This window comes from Phaethon lepturus, unplaced genomic scaffold (genome assembly GCF_000687285.1).
Source record: "Phaethon lepturus isolate BGI_N335 unplaced genomic scaffold, ASM68728v1 scaffold18983, whole genome shotgun sequence".
Taxonomy (NCBI): domain Eukaryota; kingdom Metazoa; phylum Chordata; class Aves; order Phaethontiformes; family Phaethontidae; genus Phaethon; species Phaethon lepturus.
This window is the reverse complement of record NW_010529939.1, coordinates 8,487-29,946: the sequence shown is the minus strand read 5'-3', so window position 1 is coordinate 29,946 and position 21,460 is coordinate 8,487. Positions and strand designations below refer to the sequence as shown.

The window sequence follows — 21,460 nt, the reverse complement described above, 5'->3', positions numbered from 1 at the left end:
ATTTAGCAATTCTGTGTCTAGCCATTTTCATGGATAGTGGAAAAATAGTTTTACTTTGCCTTGATGTTTTTGTTAAAAATATGCACTCTATACCAAAGTGATTCTAAATTCAGGCAAAAAGAAAGTATAAATGTTCCTAAACAATGATAGCTAAAACACAGTGCTGCATATGAGCTTTCAGTTTGATAAATACTTACTTATGAGGTCATAAATACTTGAGGTACAAAAGGTTAATGTAGTGTGAAAGGCTGTAAAACACAGCGAGCAACCTGCTAGATCATAATGATGCATTAGTACCTTTCAGTATGAATACTAGTGGTTATAAAATCTTTGGGTTGAATTTATTCTGTTATACAAGAACATAAAGCCCGAGTATCTTCACTGCATAGTTGTACTTATCTTTTTATATTTATTTCTCTTTGTGAAAAAAACACAAAAAAACCAAACCCAAACCTCTCATCTGCTCATAAGTGCCCACTGACTGAAAATGATAAAAACCCTCTTTTCTGAAGAGCAAATGTCATAGGTGGTGTCTGTGTATGCAAAGTAATAAAATAATGCTCAGTGATTTTTTGCCTTCTGTGTATTAATAAGTTTCCGTAAGATAAAGTAAGCAATAATGCATAAAGGAAACAGCAGTGGTATGAATTCTGTAAAGCTGTAATGCAATTTACCTTTGAGGAGAACGAAATACAGTGCTAAATTCACAAAGTGAGCATTTACTGAATGATAAAATTGACTTTATCATAATAAACTATAGTATTTCTCAGCCTAAAAAGTCTTCTGCAGTTTATAGTTGTCTCCAATATGCTGATGCAGCTAATATTTCTCATTTAATATCTACCTCTGTGAAGTGTTAATTTTCATGCTTTGGTGATCATTGCTTTTTACTGAAGCAAATTACTTCCTCTTACTCCTATATCAGAGCTTATGACAGATTAGGATAATTTTACTGTAATTAATCTTTTGAGTCAGTTCCACTCTTCTCAGGGAAGTGCCATGTCTTGGCCAGGCTAAAATGAAGCAGTTAATAAAATCTGGAATCGAATATGGAAAACTTTTATTTGCAGACTTGTTGATACTTGCTGTCAGCCTTTTTTGCTCTCTGGTAACAAAAGAAGTATTTTACTTTCAATTTATTCTCGCAATGAAGTACACATGTATCTGGAGGATACTGAACAGTTTTGAGGAATTAAACAAGAAAAATGTTTTTTAAATAGGAAAATATTTTATACAGCTACTTCCATCTCCTAATGCAGAAGCCTGGCATTTGGGGTTTTTTTATTCTTCTTTGGGTTTTTTTTATTATTCTTTTTAGCTGTTGAAAATCAACACATTGTGTTTTTATTAAGATACAATTTAAACGTTGATAGTGTTTGGATTGTGCAAATATATCTTCAGTAAATCTCTGTGGTTATTATTTTCAGTTTAAGACCATATTTAAATTTTCAAAGAACACTGTGAGCAGTTTCTGCTCTGACAGAATTAGCACAGAATACCTGTGAGAGAACAGAAAGTGAAACACATGTCTTGTAAAAGCCTCCATAACATCTCTGAAAAGAATGTATTTCTTAACAAATTTTGAGATGGTTTATTTTGGGAAAATTGGTCAAACTAGAAATCCCTATAACAAAACCCCAATAGGCCAGTATATCAAGTTATGGACATATGACTCGTGTTGTCAAATGCCACTTTGTATTACAAAATACAGGATTTTGATGATAACACAAAAAAGTATTCTATATTACCAACTCATACTTGGTTATATTTGGCTATGAGGCTTTCTGTATCATACTTCTGGGCAGAAACTTAGTTCTTTTTTTTTGTTTTGTTTTTGTTTTTTTTTCTATAATATTCTCAGTGTCTGTATTACATTAAAGCAGCCACAGCTGTTCAGTCATTCTGATTGACTAGCTGTATATTTCAATAGTGCCTCTTCCTTTTTTTTTTTTCTTTTTGAATTACATATCCTCACGCTACACTAATCGTGGATATTTTTAATAGACTTGCATGGGGGAACTTAATTAACCTTTTCTTCTCTTCCTTTTTACTTAAAGGGAATTTGAAAAAAACCAGTGGCGTGGTTTCTAATTTAATGCGTGCACCCCACAATGTCTATTACAGGCTCTTCACATGAGTAAGTCAGGTGAGACAGAACTGCTCATCTCTAACTCACAATTCATTTTCTCTCAGCAGAAATGTTCATGTGACATTCTAATCGAGGAAGAGTAAGAGTCTTGAGTATACGTGTTAATAAATATATATTCTTCATGAATTTGTATAATCTCATAACTGCAGTCATTTAAAACCTACTGGATGGTTATGCAAATAGCTGAAGGAATTTCAAATAATACCTAGCATTTGTGAATCTCATTTTTTGACCTGCTTTTCTTTCTTTTGTTTCGTAAATAATAATTAAAAATGCGTGGGATACTTTTTCTCTAGCTGTTGAGTGGTCAAGAGATGCACAGTGTTCTGGAGCAGATGAATTCTTTACTGAGATGAAAATGAGCAAGACAGTAAAGGTTACAATTTACAATTTTAGTTGTAAATCCATTTCCAGAAGTCCAACAAAGTGGATTTTTGACAGCATTTCCCTTAGAAGTAGAGGAAGGGGGAGGTGTTACAAAAGCAGATGATACTAAATGTAAATGCAATTCACGCTATTCTTTTATCTTTCTCTGGATGAAGTCAGTTTAAGTATTCTCAGTTTATTATATTTCTAAATGAGTTTTACTCTCAATAGCTGTTAATTATTACCATAACTTCCTCTCATATTAGTGTCTAAGTTCTACTCACAAAATGAAGATTCTTAGCTCATCCTGAATAGTCTGTCATAGATTAAAAAACTCCGGTGATTTCCTCACATTCTTGAAGTATGGTCTATACAGTGTAGGCCTGGTTGCCAAACTGAATGATCAAACCTTTCTTTCCTTAAAAAGCAGTAAATGCAGTTAAGAGTATAAAATAGAATGAAAGTTCCATACCTACAAAAGAACAAAAAAGAACCATGAAATATACTCTTTTGAGTATATTTGAGATTACCAATTGTTTTCGATAACAGCATTGAAGCTAAATGTACTTGCATGTCCCTAAATCGCTGAAGAAACTAAAGAACTGTTTGGCAGAGATTTTATACAAGTTGGGGATACAAGCTTAGATTTAGAAGCAGGTTTCAAAAAAATAACTAAAAAATATTTTGTTTTTTCCTTTGTCCAGTTTCAGTCCACTAACCATCATAGATGGTTGACTTCTAAGGATTGTTGGGGCTTTCTTTTGCAGTACAGGTTTGAAGTACAATGAAAAAAATGGAAAAAATAATTCCTTAAGTTTCATCAAAGACTGGTTTTGGGATACCAGACACTGGGATTATTCCCACAGAGGGTGGTGGCTGATAAGCTGACTGTGTGATGGACATCTGGCAATAGTATTCTTTTGTTAGTTTTTCTTAAGTTATGTTCCTGTTTCCTTTCAGGAAGTAATAAAGCAGACTTTAGTTGTAGTTCAAGGAGTCTGGTGAGCACTACAGCTTACAGTTACTAATATGTGAAACAAAGTGTGCCTAGAGAGACTTCAGTTAATGTTATGCAGGTTCAAGATAAATGGTGGAAAGGACACTGTAATGCAGGAAGAAAGAAAAATCCTAAGAAATAACAATGATGCAGTAATCATGATTGCACAAAAAGGAAATACATAAAGATTTTTTTTTATTTGCATGGTTATACTATTATACTGTATACTATATACATGTAAAGAGAATGTGCAAGAGAGGAATATGGAATCTTCGATATACAAGTGAGATTTAAAGGGAAAATAGCGTAACTATGTAAATCAATGCACAACAAGGAAAAGGATCATGCTGGAGTGCCTTCCTGTAGCATATTAATTCTTCCTTTCTGAAGAGTGTCTTGTTTATTTGGCTTATGGCCATCGGATGCTAGACGTTGTAGAACAGTGATGGGAAAAGATGACATATCATTGTCATTTACCAGCAGTGTGTTTACATAATGTTTATTCTATGACTGCAATTTCAAGCAAAGGCGTGAAGGGTTGCATTTTTCTGTGTCTAAGACCTTGTTCTGTCGCACGGAGTCATCAAAAACATGGTTCTCAGTGTGTATGGGATATTTTGTATACCTCAGAAAGTATCTCAGCCCACTTAGTACATCTGTAATATTCCTGCAAGATTATTGCGAAGATTAACAAGCTGTACAAAATTTGACCACTTTTTGGTATTGTGAGGATTTTCCTGAAGCACTAAGCGTCACGAAAGAGCAAAAAGGGACATCCAGATTTGATTTTTTTTCTATAAATACATTTTTAAAATGCAGTGCATGCTATACCCCCTAACAGATGTAGGTGAAGAGTGTTGTGGAAGCTATGTGTTCCAAGACAGTTCAGTGCTTTTATGAAATAACATGTGGTTAGCATATACTCTCAGTTTAGCCCACCTCTGGACCAAATGCAAGCACCTGTTCTATGCCCCGAAAGCCCCTTCTCAGATGAGAAAGGCAAACTGGGGAAAAAGAAACCTCGTGGGTTCAGATGGGTTGAAATAGAAACAGATTTAATGAAACAGTAAAACTAGTATCAATACTGAAGAAATATAAAGTACACAGAGTTACACTCAGCCCGGATAGTGGTCGCAAGCTGCGCGCTCCCAGCAGCGAACACCAGCCGGCGAACGCTGTGAGCGGCACAGCTCCAGCGCAGGGAGAGCTGGCCTCGGGAGCAGAGCGGCGGGCGAGACCCTCCAGGGACGGCAGGCACTGAGGGAGAGAGAGATTCTCAGCAGACTCCCTAATATATAGCGAGCGCGATGTTTATGGTATGGAATACTTCTGTTGGTCAGCCTGGGTCAGGTGTCTTGGCTTTCCTTCCTCCCAGCTTTAGCACCTGGCTATCTCAAGACTGCTGGAGGCCGTGATCACTATGGACACCCGCGCACCATGGCTGGCCGTCAACTAAAACAAAGTGTCTTGTCAACTTTGCTCTCATAGTAACGGGTACGGCAGTCATCTTAGGAATGCAGCTTTCCTGAACAGAAAACTCATTTTATGATTCTATCCCGGCAAAACCAGGACACATATATGATGGAGGAAGGAATGAAAAGCTATGTCTTTACAAATGCATACATATATGTAGCATAAAACCAAATAGGAATTAACTGAATAACCACCACACCTGTACCTAGAAAAGGATGTACAGAATATTTTAAGAGGTAATCCTGGCATATTTCAGAAAGATCACATTCCCATGTGGCTGTAACATCCTGTACTGGTTCCTGAAGTGAACTACAGATCACCAAACTGTTTGAGACTATTATGGCTAATGGCATCTTTGTACAGATGTTAGTTGAAAATAGGTATATCTTGACTGAGGAATTTCTGGTTGCTGTGCTTGAGGATAAACAAGGGAAGAAGTCTGTGGTCAAGCTCATGAGAAATAGCGAAAGATAGGCAATAGCTTTAAACTCTCAGTGCCAACTGTCCTGATTCAAGGGTTGATATTAGAGAATGTTTTCTTTGCCCTCTTTCTTGAGAAATTCTCCTTTCCAGGAAAGGAAGACCTGATTTCAAGGCGATTTCAAGGCTGTTTCCACTTCTTTAAAAGATGTTTCCTTAAACTTGAGTATCAGGAATCGAAGTTGCCCAATTCTGCAGTAAAAGCTGCATTGGTGAAGCTCTGTAACATTCATATGATCAAGCAGAATTCACTGTAAGATCAGCATTCACAGCTAGACGTGAACTGGTGATTTAAACACTTTACAAATTCATTGGCCCATCCAGAAGTTTTTCAGATTTTTTTTTTTTTTTTAAGTGGGAGAAGGGAAGGAAGAAGGGGTATTTTTCTAAAACTTTAAATTGTCTTCCAAATGAATGAAGGAAAGGTGTTAGACGAGCTTCAATAGAAGGATGACAAGGTCTGCTTCTGGTTTACGTAAAGCATAATGTTCCATGATGTGGACTCCTCTGGCTTTTGTTGGGCTGACGGAAAACTGCAGGCACATTCCTTGGACCATGATAGTGCATGTAGTGCTCTATGGAAAGGGTAGCTTCAGAACGCAGCAGGCACAGACATGCTTTTCCATTCAAAACATTGTCTCTCTTTTGAAATGCTGTTTGCATTTGGTTGCAACACGCTAAGATACGGAAGTACCAAACATAGCTAATAAGAAAAATAAATCCAGCCTTTTTTTTCATGGAATGGCAGTAAATGAAGTTTGAAAAATTACTGTCCTGCATAGGAGCTGAACTACTGTTTGTTCAGCTGGTGTATACCTCAGTATAAAAACGGCAATGTGATTTAGAAAGTGTCTTTTTGTGACATGGAGAACCCTCAAATTCTTCTGTGTTTCAGAGGGTTCAGGAATTGACTCCTTGGGCTAAGACATGCAAGTGAGCAAATGGCAAGTCACAGCAGGAGTTCAGGAGTAGGTGAGGGGTCAAATAATGAAAAACCTTTTATCACGCTGTCACGTTTTCTTTCTTTCCATGGGCTTGCACTGTAGCAATCAACCATTCTCTCTCAGCATGAAACTCTGCTTTCACAAGTTCACTCAGCAGTTGGTTGTGTCAACACAACTCTTACAAGAAGGGACTTTACATGCATGACATAAGTCTAGCTCGGGTAGCTCGGGGGGGGGGGCACAGGATTTCAGAAACTAGAGTACATTGATTCCAGCCGAGGGTAAACATTGCTTTCTAAACCACCCTTCATAGCCAAACCTGCAAATATTCCATCAAAAGACATTTCTTCCCTTTCTTTTAAAGAAAGTAATGTCCTTTGAAGCTGTGTAGCATAGTATTTCATTAATGATTTTTCATTTGCACAAATACCATTAAATATCACAGCGTTGTACAGGGTAGTCACAGACTTTAAAAAATATTTTTGTCCAGATAGAGCTTCTTGCCAGAACAAAAATTTAATCAACTTTATTGCATCTTTATGAGGGATAGTACTTGCAAGAATTTTTAAGATGATTTGAACATTTAAGAAAAGAATCCGAGTCTTTTTTTTGAACAGTGATGCTCCTGCATGAATGAATGATCACAGGTAAAAGTACAGTTGCCTTCCTGTGTATTGAGCTATGTTGTTTTGTGAATAATTTCTCTGTATATTAAGGTAATGTATAAATGAACTGTATAGGAGAACTTATTTAGGGAGGATGACTGGATTTCCAGTAACCAAGTTATTGCCACAAGCTTTGCATCAGTCAGAAAATCTTGGTCTCAACAGCGTTGTGTCCTGATTTATTGCCAGTATGTGATTGCTTTTCAAAATGTAACTTAGAAGAAGGTGGTTTAGAACTTTCATAACTATCAGGCATATTTACCTGTAAGCTTTACAAAACATTTCTGTATTTCTTCGTGTATTTTACGCCTCTTCACTTAGACTTTGTTACTTATTGGTACACATTTTTAGATGGCAGATCTGTATTTTGGGATATTTAGAACACATAATATCCATTCCCCATTAATACTTCCAGAGGAAGCATTTCAACTTCTGTTTTATATAATTTATCTTTATAACTCCATAATCCCTGAAGTACATCTTTGTGGACAGGGTAAGCGGCAGTTTCTAAACTGGCTGAAGGTGACCTAAGGCTGTGCTGCCATAGAAAGGAATAAGCCTGTCCTCCACCTTTCTCTTACCCGACATCATCTACATATTTATGTCCCTTTCTTCAGTTGTGAATTGGATCAGCTCACAAACTCATTTTATGAAGTCTAAGTTCCTGGTTGGATTAATGGGTCTGAACCAATAGGCGTCTCCAGAAGCACTGGAGTAAACACAAGGCAGAGTGGAAGGAACCTGAGTCCCAAGATGGCACGAAAGGCAGGACTTTTTGTCAGGTGTGTCCTTGAGACTTTAGTATATCATGAAACTGCACCCTTAGCATTATGTTTCTTTAGGCACATAAGAGGAAGCAAGCTCCATCATGAGAGAAATAACAGAGATGAATTTGGGATGTAAATGTGTTAAGAGTAATTTGTGGGCAAAATTGACATGAGCAAGTAATTTTTTAGTGGTGAGGATACTGATAGCTTTTTGTTGTTGTAATACTTTGATGGATTTATCAAACAAGCTTGTGCAGTGTGAAGCTAGAGCTCCCATTCAAATGATAAAAAACCTTTAATAAACTCTAATCAAGACTTCTACATTTATTTTCATGGTATTTTTTTGTTATGTTTTCATTTGTTGCCTGTCGATTTTACGTGAGTCTTTCAAGTATTCAAAGTAAGTTATTTTTAAACACTTCACTGCTGCTATTGGAAGTCCTTTGCATCAGAAATAATAGTTTTCTGACTAATAGATGAAAGAGGAATAACAACATTAATAGATTTTTTGTGTGTTTGTGTATCACTGCTTAAGATACTTCATTTGGATTAAATTAATGCTCTTGTCCTTTCTCCAATAAAATGTTTCCTAGTGTGTCTGCTTAATTTTTTTTTTAAGGATAAACCCAGGGGACTTATTTTTAAATTATCCTGTGGAAATACCACAATAATTTATTTTTTCTAGATGTAGAATGAACTTCTAAAAATGTGCATAGAGTGTATGCATTTCCTTCTTGGCTAATGGAGGCAGGATGCAGCTGATTAGAGAACGGTTTTGTTAATTGTTGTGATATTCATGGATGGGATCAGTAGGCAGTCAGAAATAGTTATTGAATCGATGCAAACAGTAAATAATGCATTAAGACAACCTACTATATTTCCTTCTCCCTTTTCAAGTTATTGATATGCTAATGTCAATTGGATGTCCTTAACTGAACTTAGCAACTGCTTAGTTATTCAAAACTCTATTAAAACCTATCATAATTACACTTTTAAAAAATCATTCCCGCTCCTTATCCAGCAAATTTTGCCCAGGTTTGGAGACAACATGTTCAGAATCCAAAACATTCACGGTTTCTGGTGATTCTACTCCAGACATGATTGATACGCTATTACCTGATATCCTGCTGACTATTTTAGAAGAAAAATGATGAGCCAGCAACGATGACGTAAAGCACTATGTAAAGGCTATATTCCATATTGTTAAAGGAAGATAGATTGGGGAAATAATTAAGGTAGCCAAGTAATTAATAACTCTTTGGTTGCCCTGCAGTACCAGAAGCTTAAGAAACCTATCTTCTTGCTCCTATCTGTCCTCAAAATTAATGATCTCTTATTTAGGCTGCTAGCTTTCTATGCATAAGCTATCACAATAATAGCAGTACTTGTAGCCTGTGGTATCAGCATCCAGAATGCATCCATCTAGAAACAAAAGAAATAATCAGTACTGCTTTAAAGTCCTCAACCTGGAACAATACCCAGTAGGCTGAAGCCCCAAAGCATGTTCAATAGCAGGAAACATAGAAACTGCTGAATCAAAGCACAAAATTATTCAGGTTCTTTTTCATTTCCCTGTAAATTGGATTAAGGGATTCTATTGAGGTATGCTTGTGTGTTGCAGTATATCTAAAACAAATATCCCAGTCAGAATCAAACACCTTACATTGTCTTCCTGGTAGTAAATTTTATTCATCTGACTGATCAAGGACATCTAACTTAAAATATTCCAGAGGGGAGGTGGTTGCCTCTTCTCACTTAAAAACAGGTGCACTGACACCCTGCCTCCTGACACTCTGCCCCTGGACCAATACTGGCAGTGTGGACGACTGCCGCCCCCCTGCCTCTGACCGACATCTGCAGTGTAGGCAGGATGCTGCCTGCGTTACTCATGCGAGGTACAATTCTCTCAAATCACACTGCTGCTGGTGGAGTTGAGGGGTGGCATGCCTCTTTCCCACCTTCAAAAGGCATTTGCACGATTGGCTGTTGCTGCCAGATGTGTCCCTGGCAGCCAAATGGAGCCATGGCATCGCTTATGGTCCGGTGTTTGCTCTCGGTGATTGGGTGAGTTGCTGTATCGGTGTGTCCTTAAGCATCTTTCTTATTGTCTCAATAAAGCTTTGTTGTCAGACTCCGTTACTGCTCAGACCACATGCACTTATATTGAATGTAGTACGAGACGTGGAACCTGAATTGTGTAGGGGCTATTCTGGTCCCCTGTGTCTGAGAGAAAACAAAGGTGAACTTCCTTGGCCGATACAAAACTTACTTAAGGCAAATACTTTCATTAGATTGTTCGAATTTTGGACTAGCTCATACAGAATAGCGGCCACGTTTTCTTGCCTGTATTTCTAAATGCCATTCTACATGAAGTAATCGCTTTCTTGCAAAGCACAATGCTATGAATAAATCTATTCTGCCCATGCAAAACAATCAGGCTTGCTAGTCTGTGTAGCTTGATCACTTGGGTCACTGAACCACCATACAGCTCACAAGCTAAGTGTGCGTGGCTCACATTTCACCTCAACTTCAAAAGATGTATATTGTTAGTAACAGGCACAAGTGAGTATCTAGCATACTTTTGCCAGTAGTGAAATGGGAGGACTGGTGTTACGCACTACTGGACTGGCCAGTGGCCAGTGTGATAGCTCAGTGCTTTAGAGACGGGAGAAGACAGCCACGCAAAGCAGGGAGTTGACTGTTCTTTTCAGAACCGTCACAGGGTATTGGTGACAAAGTAATTGCTTTGCTTTGTTTTCATTTGGTGCTTTGGATAGTAAAATGTTTTTGTTAAGAACATGAGAGCAGGAACACTACATCTTTTGTAATCTGGGAAATTGAGTGAAATTAATGGAAACGGTGAAATTATGTTGTCAAATGGATTTAATATTGGTGTGAAGTTCAGACCCAGCTGAAATAAAGGGGAATTTTGCCACTGAAAACAAGGAGGTCAGGGTTTCCCCTGCAACATTTAAGCCTCAGTATCTCTGAAACCAAGCATTCCTAGAGTACGAAATATTCACAGTTACACTGGAAAGCACCGTTATCAAATGCAGTCATGATTATACTGTTATATTTCTTTGTGCATAATGGCAAGTCCAACATCTGTGTGCACTTTACACTGTATCAGCACAAAGAGCAGTGCACATTGTCTTCAGACATGGATTCTTAAGGGGATAATCTGATGTGGCATGAACTGCATGCTTTGCAGTGTGAGATACTTAAAATATTTTTATTTTTAGAACTAATTTGAAAAAACAACCTCGTAATATCCTGAAAGCAATGAGACTTTACTATTGATCTTTACTCGTGAGGAAAGAATAACATAAATGCAATTGACAAGGAAAGTCGCTGATACTTCTGGTAATGTTTATCACAGTTGCAAAAAAGCAGTGTGATACAATTTTTTTATGTGTACACCTTTGTGTAAACGTATCTGTGTAGATAAGTCCTTTCCCTCTATGTTGTTATGCTTCTGGGAAGCACATTGCAGGGCTGGGACTTTTCAGAATATGAATTTATAAAAGCCAATATGATAATTAATCAGTCAATCTACTTAAGAAAACAGGAAAGATACAAGCCCATCACATTTGTCAGTACACTGTTCAGAGTGTATTTGGGAAACAGTATTTTCAGAAAGTCCCAAACTCAGTTCTAAATTATTCTCTTTGCTCACTTTTTAACTGAAAGGTAACTTTTCAGCATCTAGACCCTTTTTAAATGGAAAATGTGCAATATTATCTAAGGAAAGTATGAAGTTGATTTACTATGCATCATTTTTTGAGTTCTTCATACACATTCACTATGGTTACATTTTTGCTCAGGACGCATATATATTTTTTTCTGCTGAACTTTTCTCGATTGCTTTTTTATCAGGTTTACAAATCAAATCAAACAGGTATATTGCAGAGCTCTCTGATATTATTTTCTGCGCTTATAGCACAATGTATTGAATTATGCTTGCTCGTGTACTGCTGCTACTATTCTCTCCAGATTGAGAGAGAATGACTGTGGGGGCTGTAAATTCACTTGGCTTCCAGCACCACTGGTTAAATCAAGAGCCCTATTCAGGCTAGAGAAGAGACAGAGCAAGTGTTCATTACACAAATCAATTTGGTCAAAAGTACAGCACAGTGGGTACTCCACCATTGCTCACATAATACTGTCAACTTAATCAAATAATGCCTAGAAGACATTTACAAGCTCTTTCTGAGAAATAACTTGATTGGTGCAGCAGGAAAAAACAGGCTCTGTTTTGAGCTTTTTTTTTTTATTATTATTTAATAAGCGCTTTTTTAAAATTTAAAACTCTAAAGACTTTTACCTTTATGTAAGTATATATACATGACTACCACACTGAGTTTCCAAGTTTGCCATTGAGTATATTTTAAAAAATAACCTGTTGCTTTTCTTCTCTTTCTTTTCCTCCTGTAAATATATTACAGGTTATTCCTACCAGAATTAGGCTGTTCTTCCTTTAGACTTGGTGTGGGTTTAAAAAATATGCAGCCAATTTGTAGTTGTTTACAGATTATGTAAGAGTGATGAAGACTTGGTAAAGCTTTTTCAAGCTCTTCTAATACAACATACTTTCAGTTTGTCCAGGAAGAGGTAATAGTTTAGTCCAATTTTAGGCATTCCTACTGTTTATGTTCCATTTACTCTTTAAAAGCTGAGATTGAGGACAGCATTCTTTTTGTAGTGGCATGCAAACAGCTATTCTGTGACAGCATTTCATTACATTTAAAACAGGGTTTGAGGGTGAAAGGTTTTGTCTATACCACCATTGTTCTGTAGAAAATGAAAGCCATTAGTCAATGAAAAAGAGGGTAAGTGTAACGGATGAAAAGGGACTCAGAAAATTTGTATTTGCTGGAAAGGAGAATGGAACTGTTTTTTCTGCCCCAATGCTGTGCACAAGACCCCCTCTGACTGCAGGTACACTGAACATTCAGTTTTATTGCATGAAGTGCTGTTGCCACAAGTGCTAAGAATGTGAGATGACACTCGTGTCCAGTCAGGAGTAACCTGGGAAATGGGATTGTATTAGAACTGGATGAAGGTTTTAAAGCATAGTGGTCTGTCGTCCCCCCCCGAATGTATTTCTGGGTGAAATATATTGCAAATTTGAATTAGGAGGTCTTAAAAAAAGATGGGGGGACATAGTATTTTCTCCAAATAGGAAATTTTATTTTATCCAAAAAGACCATCATGTTTAGCAGTTTTCTTCACTTCTATAGATTTTTTTAAATTCTTGGGGAAAAAGCTAGAGAGTGAAACTGAAAAGTTTATTTGCTGACATGTTTAAGAAAATGGTGCTTTTCAGTTAAATACTACTTTTGCAGTAAGTTATAGTAGTTTCTTCTGATATCAGAAATTTGTAGTGCAGGTTAATCCAGAGACAGCACACTGGCTGAAGAACATGTGTTCTTTGGTTGGGAGACGGAATGATCTAAGACTCTTCGTGGTTCACTTGCCCCAAAAGGAGCTGCAGCTCTTAAGTGACTAGATATGCTCAACAGGTGCTTCAGGAGTACAGCGCAAGCTGCTACCTGCATTTGCATAATGAGTGCCAAAAAAATTTTATTAAGACTCATGCATGCATGCTGCCAGCTGTTGGAAGGAACTTTTTTCAACCCCTGAACTTACAAAAACTTGCAGCATAACTGGAACTCCTCATTTTTCATTGCATTTAACCTCCTCTCAGTGAAAATGGAAGAATCGGTAAGAGTGACAGTTGTGGAAAAATTAGGCTGGCCAAAATAAATAGTGTTTGATTTTAAGAACTTGACTTCAGTGTGAAGTCTTTTAAGAAAGATTTCTGTTTCTGGAACTGAATTAAGGAGATGAAAAAATAGTAATTTGGTAAAGATAAAGAATTCCTTTAAAAAAAATTGGATTTTATTTCAACTGTCCTGATGATGGATTCTGTTAAAAAGTATGCCATATATTTATACTGAAAGTATCTTCTATGAAATATAAAGTAACTTTCTGAAACACCCTCTTTGATTTGGGTTTGCTTACCTGTAAGAATGGTCTCAATTTTAATTTTTTCCAACACCTAAGCCTTTAGTAGCTCGCTGGAGTAAACGGAGTTCATCTCAATTTATTTCTGTGTAAGTGAGAATTTGGTCTTCTAGTTCTGTATTTATAACTTTCATTGTAAGTTTTAAGACTATCATATATTAAGATTCTTTAATATTTTTGACTTGCAAATATGTGGTGGTATGGGAACCAAAAGCAGTATGTGTGATTTGGCCAGCAAGGAGTATGACAACCCTAGGTGGTAGTGTACTGAAAGAGAGAAAGAGAAGAGCACATCAGTAAGATCAAATTCCTGTAAAATATGGATAAATACTGAAGACAGCTGAGACTCCAAGAAAAGTTCTGTATCAGCTGTGACTTGCATTAGCTTCAGTAACAATGTTTTCGAATGCAGGCTATTGAAGATTTTCTTTTCTGTGTCAATTTTACCGAGTATATTTTGAACTCGCAGAGAATTACTTCAGATGCTGTAATGAAACATCGTATACAAGGGCATGTGATTTTAATACTACTTTTCTTAAAATCTTTGTTATTATCATTTATACCTCCACACACTTCTGGTAGCTGATTTGATAATTTCAGTATAAATATTAATATGATTCTATACTTAGGCACTATTATGAACATACCCATTTCATTTAAATTGGCTAGCTCAAGAAGTCAGTTTCATGATGTTTGTTTCTCTAAGGGGTTAGATATAGTTCCTCATTTTTTGTGTTTCTCTTCAATATTTATGAGATGATGACATAACACATTTTTATTAGAGATATGTATTGAATAAGACTGGACGAAAGTCAAGAGAAAAGTGAACTATAAAGAGAACTGTCAATGAATCATAGTAGCATGACACAGGGTCTTAAGATAAGAGAGGAATATATATTCTCTGAAATGATGAATTAAAATTGACATATGAAGACATATTTCTGCATAGAGGTGCAGGCCTGCCTCATATGATTTTCGCTGAAGGTTGTCCATACCTAAATTAAATTTCACAAAGATTAAAATTGCTTAGCTTTTATTTATTGATTAAGAAATTATTATGGAAAATTGAGCATCTCAATTCTGTATGAAGTTCCTGAAAATGCAATCAACAGTTGTAAAGGATTCAAGTTTCAGCAACTTAACATTTATAAAATGCTGCTAGAAACTTGCAATTTTGTGCAATTGTGTATTAATAAATATCCATAGCAACTGGTTTTTACATAAATAAGACTTTGTAGCAGTGTCTGTCATCTTACAGTCAATAGGACGCCAAAAGTTTTCATCCTGTGGTTCCCTCCAGGCAATACTCATCAATAATCTGCTAAAACATGTAACTGTTTATTAGGTTTTTTAAATTAGAAATATGTCCTCAGTGGAAACAGAAAAAAAAAGTCATGCACCAAATCAGTGGAAATGACCTTTCAGTGAAGATGACAAATAACATCAGAGCTACAAACTAACCTGATACAGTGCTGACTGACGTGCATAGGAAAAAAGCTAATCTGTGGTAATTTTTGAGGGTGCTGAGAACGTGCATTTACCATTGATTTCTTACAGCACTAAGGGTCTGTATTACCAGTGCTTTCAGCTCCCAGTGCATTTGTAGCTTTACTTCTTGATCTACCTGTTTAGAAAAACAGCTTCTTTTAAAATTATCTGAACTGTCACATGCTGTGGGTTTTTGTTGGTTTGGTTTGTTTTTTTTTTTTAAATAGCTTTACCAGTTATGAAGCATCATGTAGGGTTCTAGAAATGTTTAGCAACTTTACAGTCTCATAGAAATTCCTCATACCTCCGGCTTTGCAAGTGGAAGCAGTCTGTTTTGGGGTATTTACTGCTGCCCTGTATTAAACTTTGTACCAACTGTGTCCCCACCTGCTGTGTACATTGTGACCACACTGTACTCGGTGCTGTTATGTCACAATAGAAGGGCATAAAGTGCCATAAAAAATTTCAAAATTGTGTTGAAAATTCATACCTGCAAAAACTATATGCTGTTGAAAATAAAGTTTTAAATCTTGATTATGAAGGACAGTTCCCTTGTAATTTAAGGGGGTGCCTTATGCAAGGTCACAAGGTCCTTGAAGGCCTCTGAATAACTATTAGATGAAAAAAGGACCTCTTCATTCTGAAAATTACCATAGACAATCCAGCTTTGTAAGATTCAGTGGATAAGAAGTTTAGTAGGCAACATTGCTAAAGGCATGAATAATAGGGATTTCAGGCGATTTGATGCTTCCTGCAGCCAGACTGTCAATTGAAATGGCTATTGGAATGAGCTAGTGACAAGTCCTGTGACTGAATGTACAAAAGACAACCAGGAGACAGGTTCTTTTAGAGGGGATTCAAGCCAGGATGGAGAAACTGATAGTTAATGCCAGGCTAGAGGGAATCTTTGAGAGTGAATATGAAATTCAATCTCCGAAAGATGGGTTAGAGAACCTTTCTTCTTTGCATGATTCCTCACTCTAGAAGTCAGCTTCAGCTGGGTCATTATTATAATAATTTCCCAGCTGTCAGAAAAAGTGGTCAGTCTCCAAGAGGGAGGAAACAAATTAAAGAATATTCAGTTTAGGTGTGGTGGGTTTTTTTTTCAGTTAACTGTTTCTAATTAGCTCTGTTCCAAGGTACTTAAAGATTAAACTAATAACATTTTGGAGCCATTAGTGTCTGTCTCTGTTACCTTGTGGAGAATGACTAGAAGTACTGGAGAAGTGGAGTAGAGTAGACATAATACCAGTTTTTAAAAAGGAAGGAGAGAGAAGTCTTGGTTATATAGGCTGTCAGACTTTCAGTCCTAGAAAATACTGGAACAGGTAAATGCACAATGCATTTTTAACACCTGAAAGTACAAGAAGAATAGCCACTGGCAAGGATTTGTCAAAAAGATAGTGTCTTTTACTTCTAGAGTGGCCTTGTGGACAAAGGAAAAGCTTTGAACATTTTACTTCACTATTCATAAGGCTTTGACACTCTGATACAAGACATGCTTTCAAGCAAGCTGGGAAATGTGGTAAACATGCAACTACAATAGGCTGGGTGTAAAACTATAAACCGTGTTTCCATAGCTCACTATCAAAATGAGAAGATTTCTTAAAAGGAGTTCTGTAGGGATTTGTGGTGACTCAGTATTTTTCAGTACTTTCATTAATTAAATGTGCAACAATACCAAGCTGGGAAGGACAGCAAGTACATTGCAGGACAGCATTAGAATTCAAAATAATCTTGATAAATTGTAGGTATCATTTGGAAAAATAAGATGCTATTAAAAAACATCAAATGCAAGGTGTTTACACAGCAACAAGCTGCACAAATACAGCATGGAAAATCACTGGTTAGAGAGCAGTGCCATAAACAAGATTATAACGGATTGGAAGCTATATATGAATTTACATTGACATCTTCTACAGGAAAATACCCAATACACACACAAGGAAAAGCAAGGACCACCAGACAGCAGATAGTGACAATGGTAAAGTGTGTCGAGTAGTTGGTTTATGAATTGTGATCTCTTTACAAAGTTAGTGACTTTTTGATATGTGAAGGTAACTCAGATACAGCTTCATATTCAAAAAATTAGGTCATGTTAAAACAGACTATACTCCTTTCTATGTAATTTAATGATAAGGCTTAGGGTGTTTATTTACTTATTTTTTTATACCGATTTGCTCGTTTGAGTCAGGAGAGGGTATTTAAAGAGACCAAACCCCGAACAGATCAGGACTTGTACTGATTGCATACTAGACTGCAAGGATGGAGCAAGGCTAATGCCATATACCAAGTTCAATTAATTTTTAAAGAAATATCAAACACCGGTCTTTAGATCCTCTAGCAATAAAAACATTCTCTTGAAATATATTATTTATGTTTAAGGTAAATTGTATCCTAGCTCTTTTGAGTCCACATGGCTTTGAAACTTTCCTCTCTGGGATTTTGGGAAACACAGCCTATCCTCTCTCCCGTTACTGTGTACAAGGATCCGGAAGAGCCCGGACCCTTAGAGTTCGACACGATCACCCCGGTCGAGATCAAAACACAAACGAGGTTATAGGTCGGTTGGGAAGGCTCCAAGGTTCATCGACGAAGACAGGAGCGAGAGAGCAGTAGAAAGGAAAAAGACAGGCCTTAAGCAAAGGATAGTCACCACCGTGGAGCCGAGCGACGTCTCACAGGGCGCCCTGCCACCTTGTCTCGGTGAGGGAGGGTTCGGCCCCCGCGCCGTGCGCACCGCCTTTTATACCTTTCAGACCCGCCTTTTTTACTCAGGTTGCCCGGGGAAACGGCACGTCTCACACGTTCCTCAGTACCCATGCGACGATCGCAAGGTGCTCTGGGTAGCACGCGCCTCTGTCCCCGCCTATCGCTCGCGGCGGGCATCGGGGCGTCGTGTCGGCGGCGGGAAGAGCTTTCTGAAGCAGGAGGTGGGTGAACACGCGTGTTCCACGAGTGGCGTTTGGGACAACACGTCCGCACGAGTCGGCCTTAGGCCGCCACGCCGCCTCCCTTGGAAATTTTTGTATGTGTGTCAATTTGCAGTTCTCCTTCTCCAGATCTGCTGGGCTCATCCGTAGATTCCTGGATGGTAATTCACTTTGTAAAGGCACTGTTACACTGTGGAGCCTTCCAGTACGTTTTAAGTGGTTTAGGTCTGTTAATTCTGCCACAGACTTCTGCAAGGGCGTTTACAGGTATGATTCTTCGATGATTGTGACTTCCTGGTTTCTGGTTTTCAGTCCTCATTGCCCAAACTCTGAGTCATTCTTCGCTGAAACAGGAGGTTTCAGGCTTCTGTGAACAGAAGTGGTAAAATCAAAAAGAAATACCCAGAAAATAGCAGTACCTGGATTTACCCACTTCAACCATAATTTATAGCTCCTTCATTTCAGCATCATCTTCAGAAACCTCACTGGCTTTTTGTTGGCAATATATCTGTTCAGCTTGGTAGGGAAGTTGCTCCCAATGTTTTGGTATGCTAATAGTGCACGGTTCAACCCTCCTAGTCCTTGTGTCTCATTATTTATATTAATACAACGAACGGAAATTACTTTTTCCGATTTGCGTTGTTACGATATGCTGATTGTACAGTTTCTTCCTGGGGCACGCTGTGTTCCTGAAGCTGAGCAGCACCTTCAGAATTCTTTAATTCTCTTCAGATTAATCTGATTGACCTTAAATTCTTCCGGAGTGATGTATTTCAAGGGTTTCCAGTCCCTCGTCCCCCAGCTGCTCTCATATACCAGATTTCCTTCATATTTCTCCCCTTTTAAGGCCTGAAGCTGGAAAGTAATCTCTGTGGTGTTCATGGATGGAACAGTTGTCTAAAATCTAAATTTTGAATTTTTGTTTAGCATGGAACATGTTTTTGTCTCTTAACAGCTATATACCATGTCTAGTATTTAAATCACTAGAAATTTGTAAAGATAAACTGTTTAGTTCTTGGGACCCTGTCTGTGAGTTCAGAGTGCAGCAGATGAAGAGACGTGGTGGCACTGACTCAGTTTTAGGTTGACACTTGAACTGTTCCCAGTTCCTTGTTTGGATCACTTGAAAATCCTTTAGGGAACACAAGTTTGTATTTATGTAGAAGTTATCATCGTATCCCACAAAACATACACTGCTGATGAACTGATGCTTCTGCAGAAATGATAAGGACCTTTATTTGTAAAGTGTTCTTAGCACCGAAGTATAGGCAAACAGGTAATTGTGGATGTTTGTACTTAGAATTTCAGAACATTTACGTTTACTGGGGAAAATGATGTTGCATTTAAGTTGCTAGCATTAAATTTATATGTAGTTATTGCTGATGTAAATTATGTATTCTGTTTGCGTTCTTTTGCTTCCTCCTTAGCAGGCTTATTGGTACTAAAACTGTGGGGTAAGGTTTATTATATTTAACCATTTTTTATTTTGCTTAGAACTGTTGTCTCTTAAAAGAAGTTTGATACTAGCAGGAAATGGAAGATTTATTTTTTTTTTTCAAATGAAAAAAGTCAGAAAGTCAAGTTGAACTGTAGTGTTAGAACACAAGAGCAAAATGAATATTTGGTAGATGAATATGCTCAGAAGGACGAAGGAGGACAGAGAAAATAGAGTAACACTTGTAAGATGATCCTTGTAGTTCAATTCAACTATTTTTTCTCCTCTTTTCCAAATCCCCTCTACCAGTGCAAAAGAAAGTAACTATGCTGTTTTTACATAAGTATGCAAAATCTTTTTCTAGTGAATGTGTGCTGTACACGCAGTGACTGATTAGGCACTGTATGATATCATTAAAGAACACAGCCCCGAAATTTCTATCATATACTGATAGACCAGCATTGGTTAGTTTTACTTCTTGGATGAAGGGCATTATGTTTTTTCCTAATCTCTGTAGGGGTTTATAATTGCATTTGTTTGTTAAACTGTAATACACAGCAATGTCCTTCAATTATAAAACAGCATTTTAAAAGTGGGGAACAGTGTCCCTGTAAGTACCAGCATGATATTTTATTTTGGCAAGAAAGAAAATCTGTAAAACTTTGTTTCCGGGTCTCACTGTTATGTCAGGCAACCTTCACCACTGCTTGTACTTCTGTTCCCTTTCACAACTCAAGGCTTTTTCCATAATGGGGGCTATTTATCTAGACAAAATGACCCTCTAGTGCCCATTAGCACTGCTTATGAAAGGGCAACTAGGATGTGATGTGTTACCTACCTCCTGTCTAGAAGTCCCAGTGGCCTCTGAATGAAATTACTAATCTTACTTGAAAGTGTATAACTTGCTTCAGCAAGTAGGCTGTTATTTGGACATGGAGATTCAGTTTCTTCCATTGACAAACACTGATGAGGTTAAAGGAGTTTCAACAGTCTTACAATACAGGGAGACATATTTATTCATTATTTTAAAATAGCTAAGAAAATCAACAAATAATAATCTTCTTTCTACTCTCCAGTTTATTACAAATACGTATTAAAAATATCACTGGAAACGTGTACTGTTGAGACAGGTAGAAAAACAGATTTGATTTTCATGTATTTCAACTTCTGGTATTCTTCAGTACCTTTGAGCAGATTTAACTCCTTTTTTTAGTAATTTTTTTTTTTGATAATTTAAGGCCACCACTTTCTATTAATTTTGGCAGAAATACTTAACAGTGTGCTTTACTTTGTTTTGCTTTACCCTTTTAGCAGACAGATGATGCAGCACAGACCGATGGCCAGCAACAGACACAATCTTCTGAAAACACAGAAAACAAATCACAGCCAAAACGGCTTCACGTCTCAAATATACCATTCAGATTCCGGGATCCAGATCTTAGACAAATGTTTGGTGTAAGTACTCATACTTTATGCTTTTTTATATTTGCCTTGCAATAGGTATTTTACATTATAGGCAACCATGAGAGCAGTATCTCTGGGTTAGGCTGTTTAACCATTTTCAGTAAAGATTCTCGTTTCATTTGTTTATAACCAAACATCTGATTTGCCAGTCACAATTGGGAAAAGAAATTCTACTGTGTGAGTAGAACACATACAGATGTGTGTATTCTATGTATTGTGCTGTTTTGTGTTACATTCAAAAAAAGCTACCTACATTAGCTTAAAATACTGAA

The 21,460-nt window shown here is 37.2% G+C and overlaps 1 protein-coding gene across 1 annotated transcript in view; it reads left to right on the top strand.

Moving 5' to 3' along the window:
* Nucleotides 1–21,460, top strand: part of LOC104618496 (RNA binding protein fox-1 homolog 1) — a gene marked incomplete at its 3' end in the record, with an annotated part of 47,609 nt that overhangs the window by 17,857 nt on the left and 8,292 nt on the right. Inside the window, exon 2 of the mRNA XM_010284107.1 lies at nucleotides 21,036–21,179. Within this exon, the coding sequence (XP_010282409.1) occupies nucleotides 21,036–21,179 (144 nt within the window). The remainder of the gene's footprint in view (nucleotides 1–21,035; nucleotides 21,180–21,460) is intronic.